This window comes from Mizuhopecten yessoensis, unplaced genomic scaffold (genome assembly GCF_002113885.1).
Source record: "Mizuhopecten yessoensis strain PY_sf001 unplaced genomic scaffold, ASM211388v2 scaffold10967, whole genome shotgun sequence".
Classification (NCBI taxonomy): Eukaryota; Metazoa; Mollusca; class Bivalvia; order Pectinida; family Pectinidae; genus Mizuhopecten; species Mizuhopecten yessoensis.
In genome coordinates, this window is record NW_018408811.1 from 365,016 (window position 1) to 375,527 (window position 10,512).

General features: G+C 34.2%; 1 protein-coding gene across 1 annotated transcript; it reads right to left on the reverse strand.

The window, feature by feature from the left end:
* Nucleotides 1-2,950: 2,950 nt before the first annotated feature.
* LOC110464141 (ectoine dioxygenase-like) lies at nucleotides 2,951-10,338 on the reverse strand. The gene is made up of 10 exons (XM_021519207.1): nucleotides 10,254-10,338; nucleotides 9,992-10,056; nucleotides 9,407-9,485; nucleotides 8,721-8,799; nucleotides 5,655-5,762; nucleotides 5,175-5,266; nucleotides 4,646-4,736; nucleotides 4,215-4,344; nucleotides 3,866-4,017; nucleotides 2,951-3,374 (listed from the first exon to the last, which is right to left on the reverse strand). The coding sequence occupies exons 2-10, from the start codon at nucleotides 10,005-10,007 to the stop codon at nucleotides 3,255-3,257; spliced, it is 867 nt and encodes a 288-aa protein (XP_021374882.1). The 5' UTR covers nucleotides 10,008-10,056; nucleotides 10,254-10,338; the 3' UTR covers nucleotides 2,951-3,254.
* Between the last annotated feature and the right edge of the window lie 174 nt (nucleotides 10,339-10,512).

The following is a 10,512-nucleotide window of genomic DNA, read 5'->3' on the forward strand; positions in this document are numbered from 1 at the left end:
AGCATCTTACTTTATAAACACCACTGATGTACTCACAGACCAATACTGTGTGTGAATGTAAGGCAGATTAGACTATCATCTCACTTTATAAACACCACTGATGTCATCACAGACCAATACTGTGTGTGAATGTAAGGCAGATTAGACTATCATCTCACTTTATAAACACCACTGATGTAATCACAGACCAATACTGTGTGTGCATGTAAGGCAGATTAGACTATCATCTCACTTTATAAACACCACTGATGTAATCACAGACCAATACTGTGTGTGAATGTAAGGCAGATTAGACTATCATCTTACTTTATAAACACCACTGATGTAATCACAGACCAATACTGTGTGTGAATGTACGGCAGATAAGACTAGCATCTTACTTTATAAACACCACTGATGTAATCACAGACCAATACTGTGTGTGAATGTAAGGCAGATTAGACTATCATCTTACTTTATAAACACCACTGATGTAATTACAGACCAATACTGTGTGTGAATGTAAGGCGGATTAGACTTTCATCTTACTTTATAAACACTACTAATGCAATCACAGACTAATACTGTGTGTGAATGTACGGCAGATTAGACCTTCATCTTACTTTATAAACACTACTGATGCAATCAGATACCACGGTGATGGAATATATCTATATAAACAGTATGGTAGTAGGTGACAGACCACTGTAACGGTAGATATAAGACCACAGTCCCGGTAGATATAAGACCACTATGACCATTGTGACATCAGTTATTAAGTTACTTTTATTGAACGTAATAGGAATATGTTGATAGTCGATAATAAGACCAATTTGACAGTAAATATAAATAATGTGACGGTATATATAATTATTGTGGCAGAAGATATAAGACTAATGTGACAGTAAATATAAATAATATGACGGTATATATCATAATTGTGACAGTATATACTATTATTGTGACAGTAGTTATAAAACTAATGTGACAGTAGATATAAGACTAATGTGACAGTAAATATAAATACTGTGACCGTATTTATTATTATTGTGACAGAAGGGATTAAGTGCATATGAGGGTAGAGACAGTAAATATTGAGGCCACTGTGACAATAAAATATGATAATACATATAAAACGACAGGGTAAGACGTTCTTTTAATTGTAATGATAAAAGGCCCATAGATGGACTGGAAGATGGAGGACGTCCAGTCCCAATTGATAATTTGTGTACTTTTCCCCCCCCAAAAATAGACTATTTTATGAATATACTAGAACTACTGGGATAGTTGGGCGTCTTGTCCAATAAAGGCGTCCTAACAACATTTTGTCCAAGCTACATATCTGGAAGCATTAAATGAAAAAAATGAAAAAAAAATCTTTAAGTGCAATGAAACTCTCTTTAAAAATTGAATTTCATAATTAGGGCTCCAATATCGGTTATAAGACGTTTTGAAAAAAACAATTAAAATTAAATATCATATTGAGACTGGTAAATGTAAACCACTAGGTCGATGTCGGTACTTCTAATCCTTCGGTCACTTAAACATCATTGAAGTTAAGGAGGACTTGTCGACACGAGCACTTTAAAAGCTTCTATCATTTGACCTCCATCATAATTGATAGTATATCATTAATCGAAAAATGCGTGTCCGTTTTTGGTATCTCTTAAATGTAAGTTAAATATATCATATATTTGGTATTCCTTGTGTAACATTTAATATGTCAAATATAGTTTCCTATTTCCTACATTTGATTTAAGATGTGAATGTGCTTTTGGGGTATTTCCTATGTTTTATTTATATACTGATTGTGATATATGCTAAATGTGACCTTAGAAAGTTTGTTATATTCTATTCGTTAAAACATTGTACAATAAACTGTCCACAAATTTCTCTGATTGTTATTAATCAATAAAATATGTTGGAGTGAATGTTCTCACTAAAAATAGCTGCTATCACTACTTCACAATCAGGGCAATGCGTTTCTACAGAAATGGCCATTTTATATTAAAATTGCCGAATTACTTTCTATTTTGTTTGTTTTCTCTCTATAATATTTATTCTCACAAATCAATTGACTTTTTACCGGAAACAAGATACCAGAAATAAGAAAATAAAACATCTCATGTCCCTGTAATTCTAATTTCATTTTTACACCAATGATAACGGAATCATTACCCTAATAACTTTTCATTTATTAAGAACCATGTGGTTGGTCTTTCCATGTTCAATAGCATAGAACTAACGGATAAACAAAGTAGAAAGGAACTTAAATAAGGATAGTCCGTCATGGCGCGGGATGTGATGAACAATTGTAACAGCTAAACGTTTTTAAAAGTGAATTATCCTATAACTAGTGCCAAATGTGTCTGATAACAACAACACGAAAATACCATAATATCAACGACATCCTAACTCGAACTCGGATCGATAAAACTAGGACAAAGAAAATATTTACCAGGAAACCTTTGAAAAAGTAATAAAATAATAAGACCAGGTGTTTCGGAAGATTTAACGTATTCTGCTTCATCGACGACACCCGCCATACAATTCTAGGTCAACGCCAAGTTATGTCACGTCCTCACATCGACGACACCCGCCATACAAATCTAGGTCAACGCCAAGTTATGTCACGTCCTCACATCGATGACTCGGTACTAACAACAACACTAAAAGGCATATCCTCATATGAGTATAGTCAAAAATCCCAAAGGATCGCGATGGCGACCATAAAAATTACATCATCAACCTGCATCGTCAGAAAACCTGTGTTGTAAGTTTGTCCGTCGGCATTCGACATATATCACGGAGGTCATTGTTCATTCACATTACCTATACATTACATTTAGATATAATCAAAAAATGACAACAACTCTTAAATGTAAACTTGCACCCAATTAGAAGCTACGTGATGTATATGTCAATGGTAATGTGTAACACAGGTCAATGCAAGTAACAAGTAACTAGTAAGCGTTATACATCTGTTTATTGTTTCTGGTAATACGATACACTAAATACATATGTACAGTGCCAATGTTTCATTATAACAACGATGTTTATACATGGTAACGTGGATGATTCCCAATTGAATTAAGCTACAGCGTTTTTATTCCAGTCATTTGAATAAAGGTTATAGATCGGATCCTCGAGAACAGTTGTATTAGAGACCAATGCCTAAAATACCCTCACAAAACGCTACGTGAGATCCATAGTTAGATGTCCTATACTTTAAGTATACAAGACTGTCGTCAGCTTGTCTCTGTTGACATCGTTAACTAGGATTTGTTCTCATTCATGAAGTTGCCTTTGTACGTCAGGTCCCTGGCCGGATCCACGAAAATCTTCCCTGTCATGTCCGTGAAATTCTTACAAGTCTTGATGGCAGAGTTCGGAACCTATGTTATATAAAACAGCAATAACATATTTATTGTATACCATATTTCGAGAAAGAAAACAGGAGTCTGGTTTCTCTGTTATCCTATAATTTATAAATAAAATATCACATTGTGTTTTTTTCAATTTGGCATTATGGTTGACTTGTTAATCGTTAATTGTTATCGGACTTCCTTCTTGTAAAAGAAACAGACGTACTCATGTTTCACAGTATTCCAAATAACAAATAACTGCCTAACTTTACTTTGCTCCCGATCTTTCTGTTCAGACATAGAATATAGTGTCTATTGGGACGTTGTTGAGACGTTCCAGAAATATTTCGCATCATACCATTTAAGATACCAAAAGATATATTTGTAGTATTGCTTGCAATCTACCTCCGAGAGAAGTGTACTGTGTACATTGAAGATCATTTCTTTAAATGGTTTATTTCGACCTGCATTCCTAATAGGGGTATATTGTATTACGTTTTGCGATGTTGATGACGACTTACCTTCTCGAGAGGGGTGTACTGCGGATGGTGGTGTTCCTTTGTGGGGTTGTTGGTCGCCTTGTTGTAAGCCGTTAAAAACGCCCATCTTCTTTTGTCACTATCGTTGTCACTACTAGAGTGTATGATGTTACAGTGGAAAAATATAGCATCGCCTGAACAGAAAACATGACACATGACTGGGATACATAAACAAAAGACTTGGATCAAAAGTAAAATAAATGATATAAGAATGAACTCATAACGCAGTGTTTAAATTTGTACATTAAAAAATAAACTTGAAATATAGACACTGCATTGTTTTATAAAATCGTTTTATTACTGATAACAGATATGTAAGTAATAAGCCTACCAGGATCCATTTCCATGAACTGATGGGGACACACGTCCATTATCTCTTTTACTCTGTCTACGTCACATCCGTTTTGCTCTCCTAAAGGTTTGTGTTCGATCCTGCCACATTTGTGAGAACCCCGTAGTAACTATTTCAACAAAATGGTCATACATGTACGTCTAGAGTTGGGTATTTTTACTTATTTAAAATTAAATATTTTTCTCATACATTGTAACTTTTCTCACTTAACCATGACATGTTCTGGCATACTAAGAATAGTTTATGTCTAATATCAAACAGTATGAGATTCAAGAATTATCTCGAACTTATTATTTTTGATCAAAAAATTGAAGAGAACAGTGATAAATGCAATCATATTTTTTATACAAGTTTTATCGAAATGCGTTATACCAGACAATAGTGGTAGAGATTGAATCCACCACACTGACCTGCAGACAGCTGTTTTCTCTCCTGCAGTAATCCAACGGAATGAATACAGTCAGCATGTCGGGGAAAAGACAGCCATTCCTGTACCAGTACCTAATAGGATTAGCATCTAAAGTTAGTATCCTTCGCTGAGGATTAAATGACGAAATACGTTTCTTATCCAAATCCAGCTTTCACGTTTTTTCTCAAATTGAAAGTAAAAATCATTCAACTTTCTTCATTTCCGCTTCGCTTATAGGAAGTCATAGAAAAAAGATAACAAAATTGCGATTAAAGGAAATTCTTATTGTTAATAAGATTTGCGCTTCAGAAAAATCAGTATGAGTGATACTACAAGTTTGTGACTAAGAAAATGTTTGAAGACATCTTATTGATAAAGGTGACGCCACGTGCTATTCGCCAACGCTGTAAGAATTCCTACCCATACTCCTTTTTCCATACTTGTCCGTGTAACACTAATATTGTATTATACCCTGTCAATGCTGCTAGTGTAGCGTGCACCAGAATACCACATTTTAGAAGACATTTTACCCATAGTCTTGATGCCACACGTGTCTAGCTCCCCGTCCTCCTTCCTTCAGCATAAGCTTGGTGTGGTAATGGTACACCTCTCCTCCTAACAGCTGTGAATGACAAAGCCTGTGGATAGATTGATCATGTGGTGTTCTGGTGATACACAGTGGAACTTAACGATTGTTTATGACAGGTGCTATAGGTATAGGACACGACATTCCGGTAATCAAGTTTCGCCTTTAGATAATTTGGGGGCTTATGGTATGTCGTCATCTGTTCTGGTATCTCCTCAATTCCTGGTATTGTTTTCTTGCATCGACTTTTGTAACTTATACTACTGTGATGTCACGGCTCTCAACCTATACTTACATTGTATGTACATATCAATGACATAAAATTAAAAAACATTATTTTATAAATAAAAAAATAGAACACGGTATTCTAATCAACAGTAGTTATAATATATCAGACTACATCATGGATCATCAGTGTTCTTACCTGTTCTGTTACACCTGCAACCTTTTCACTTCGTGCCAACATTCCAGTGATGTCATTTCCCGGATGTTTCCACAACACCTTGTCAGTTTTCTTACCATACTCGACATCCTAAAGACGTGTATCATGTATACAAATTGCACTTTATTTGGTATTAATTGGATGTGCATTTTCCTGTACTCTACTACGATAGAGAGAGTAGGTTAACATGTTTTACAGTAGTGGCAGTAGGTTATTGTATATCACATTGTCAGTACTGACAGTAGGTTATTGTGTATCACATTGTCAATACTGACAGTAGGTTATTGTGTATCACATTGACAGTACTGACAGTAGGTTATTGTGTATCACAATGTTTTACAGTAGTGGCAGTAGGTTATTGTATATCACATTGTCAGTACTGACTGTAGGTTATTGTATATCACATTGTCAGTACTGACATCACTTTGTCAGTACTGAAAGAAGGTTATTGTGTATCACATTGTCAGTACTGATAGTAGGTTATTGTATATCATATTGTCAGTACAAACAGTTGGCTATTGTATATCACATTTTCAGTACTGACAGTAGGTTATTGTGTATCTCATTGTCAGTACTGACAGTAGGTTATTGTATGTCATATTGTCAGTACTGACATCACTTTGTCAGTACTGACAGTAGGTTATTGTGTATAACATTGTCAGTACTGACAGTAGGTTATTGTATAACATATTGTCAGTACTGACAGTAGGTTATTGTGTATAACATTGTCAGTACTGACAGTAGGTTATTGTATGTCACATTGTCAGTACTGACATCACTTTGTCAGTACTGACAGTAGGTTATTGTGTATTACATTGTCAGTACTGACAGTAGGTTATTGTATATCATATTGTCAGTACAAACAGTTGGCTATTGTATATCACATTTTCAGTACTGACAGTAGGTTATTGTGTATCTCATTGTCAGTACTGACAGTAGGTTATTGTATGTCACATTGTCAGTACCGACAGTAGGTTATTGTATATCATATTGTCAGTACAAACAGTTGGCTATTGGATATCACATTGTCAGTACTGACAGTAGGTTACTGTATATCATATTGTCAGTACTGACCGTAGGTTATTGTGTATCACATTGTCAGTACTGACATTAGGGGATTGTATATCACATTGTCAGTACTGACAGTAGGTTACTGTATATCATATTGTCAGTACTTTCAGTAGGTTATTGTGTATTACATTGTCAGTACTGACAGTAGGTTATTGTATGTCACATTGTCAGTACCGACAGTAGGTTATTGTATATCATATTGTCAGTACAAACAGTTGGCTATTGTATATCACATTTTCAGTACTGACAGTAGGTTATTGTGTATCTCATTGTCAGTACTGACAGTAGGTTATTGTATAGCATATTGTCAGTACTGACAGTAGGTTATTGGGTATAACATTGTCAGTACTGACAGTAGGTTATTGTGTATCACAATGTTTTACAGTAGTGGCAGTAGGTTATTGTATATCACATTGTCAGTCCTGACAGTAGGTTATTGTATATCACATTGTCAGTACTGACTGTAGGTTATTGTATATCACATTGTCAGTACTGACATCACTTTGTCAGTACTGACAGTAGGTTATTGTGTATTACATTGTCAGTACTGACAGTAGGTTATTGTATAACATATTGTCAGTACTGACAGTAGGTTATTGTATGTCATATTGTCAGTACTGACATCACTTTGTCAGTACTGAAAGTAGGTTATTGTGTATCATATTTTCAGTACTGACAGTAGGTTATTGTGTATCATATTGTCAGTAATGACAGTAGGTTATTGTGTATCACATTGTCAATACTGACAGTAGGTTATTGTGTATCACATTGACAGTACTGACAGTAGGTTATTGTGTATCACATCGTCAGTACTGACAGTAGGTTATTGTGTATCATATTGTCAGTAATGACAGTAGGTTATTGTGTATCACATTGTCAATACTGACAGTAGGTTATTGTGTATCACATTGACAGTACTGACAGTAGGTTATTGTGTATCACAATGTTTTACAGTAGTGGCAGTAGGTTATTGTATAGCACATTGTCAGTACTGACAGTAGGTTATTGTATGTCATATTGTCAGTACTGACATCACTTTGTCAGTACTGAAAGTAGGTTATTGTGTATCATATTTTCAGTACTGACAGTAGGTTATTGTGTATCACAATGTTTTACAGTAGTGGCAGTAGGTTATTGTATAGCACATTGTCAGTACTGACAGTAGGTTATTGTGTATAACATTGTCAGTACTGACAGTAGGTTATTGTATATCACATTGTCAGTGCTGACAGTAAGTTAATAGTATACTGTATTGTCAGTAGGTTTATATGCGTTGTACTACATATTTACTGATATGGACTTTAGTTGAGGTGAAGATGTGGTTAAGTTAACCTGAGAATGCGAGTTTAATATTCCTCTCAGGTCCATACAACCTATATTTACCGAAATTAACGTGTTTACTTGTTAAATTAGATATGCAATTATTTTGCTTTTATCGTTTATCAACACACCACATTGGCAAATCGTCAAGAGAAATATACTGCATGTTGCAGGTTGCATAGTGACGTTATAATTGAATTACGTCACAAAATGGATATTAACGTTATGTTTCTAAACAAAGTAACACCATGTCACTATCACAAATTATCGATCTCTATGTGATTACTAATGCGCATGAAGAAAAATACACCTTATCTAATATTGCAGTATTTTGAAAGAAGTTAGCATATATTATACTGTTTTGAAATATAGATTGATATATAATGCACTGTTTTGAAAGTAGGTTAGTGTATACTGTATCGACCGTACATTAATATATATTTACTGTACTGACTGTAGCGTAATATATATATATGTCCTTTTGACGTCATAAAATAGCACCATATAGTCATATTAACTTATTTGACTAATTTCGCATATATATATATATATATGATAAATAGTCTAGTATTTGAAAATTGACATGTTTATATGACACGGTATACCATCAGAATGCCTTCATCATACCTAACATCATACTTACTACCTAAAACTTACCCCGTAAATATTCTCAGTGAAGCTCGGCCCTTTAATGGTGGTCTCTATCAGAGAAAGCTCTTCTTTGTCCAGTAATCCCCTTTTCGTATGGATTTGTTTTTGCATTTTATCAGGATATGATATAAAACAATTCATTTTTTTATAAATATCTAAACAGCAAAAAGTATACAAATCTGTTGGAACCTGAAAATATGGATTAGCTCCTTTCCAAAGTTACATGACAACGATTGTTCGTGCCATAGGGAATGCTTTAGAAATAACGCAATGTGAAGGCTTTGAGAAGATTCTTCTGTCTTCATTAACAAGGCAAGTAAAGGCAAACTAAGGGAGTTTTGTAACAGCTAAGGAATATTACATCACGAACAGGGTCGCATTCCCCTTGGACAGTGATAGTTTGTGAAAAAGAAAATGACAATATAAAAATTTCTTTCACATAGCACTTTGCTATAGCAAAATGCAAGAAATTGCAATTAAGAAAACGTACCTAACAAATTGGAACTTGTCTTCGTTAGAGATGCAACACAAAGTATAATTCAGCACCGTTCTGACGCTTTACTGTCAATATCCTTGAAAGAATATTGTTAAGATCCTTTTTGGTATTTATTTAAAGGATCGTAAATTAGCGCGATTGTTTCAGTTTTTAACATTATTTTTGTAAATAAAAGTATGTAAAAGCGTTACTATACTTCAGTATTATATAACCATAGTCTTCGAAGTCCCGTCTCACGTCTTCTGTCACTTTGAATTCTTCACTGTAGTTGTATACTGAAATACAGACAAAAACGCTGTGGTTAAGATTTGAATTATTTAATTAGTCGGGTTTAGTTGATTATTCTTAATTCTCAGAGTTGTTGGTGTTGTTCGTGGTAAGTTCTTAATCTTCTTTACACATACAGTTGTTAATGAAAACTTGACTTATAATCGATCATATTTATTATAAAACATATTTTCTATATTGAGTTGTTCATTATAAATTGGGTTGATAATTGGAAACATTTGTTATATAAATGTTGGCTATATATATATTAAGTCAATAAATCGTTTGTTAGTTGGTTACCGCCTTCGCATTTGACGGAATATGGACGCCACTGATTCGGTTGTGCTGGCGATCCTGACGAATAAGAGCATGGAATTAAAGCATAGCGAATAGAAAGTGTCCCGAAAAGTTAAGTACCTCAAAAATAAAAAGAAGCTTTATACTAGTGCTGATCCCTTCATTGTTTAGTTTGCACTGACATAATTACGACAATTATATACAAGTGACAACTTACCGGAAACCTCCGCCATCTTCTTTGTTATGTGTAAACTTCTAGAATGATCGTAGGTGGTATGTATCCTGAAACCACGAATACTTTCAGTACGTTACAGCTTGAGTTTTGTATCATTTATGTCAATGTGTTTTATATTGATAATATCAAATGTTTGCAACACGTTGTACTAATGCTTAATTTGTATCTATATAGATATTCTACCTGTCTTAGAGTTTGTGAAATACTTATGGAGAAATGCATAAATAATGACTACTGGACCCACCTGTACTTGATTCGCCCGCTGATAATGGTACACAAAGTGTCAAGTAGATGATAACAGAACTTTACATTTACATGTTACCGTAATATATGTATACACATGTATTCCTACAATATTACATATATATATATAAATAGTCCATCACAAATAAATATAGGCCAAGCTGTTTGCTTCTGCTTACATACAATAATATCAAGGCTTATGTTGGAATCATCACTAAATTGTCGTTTTAATGATGATTTTAGAATAATATTTACCGTGA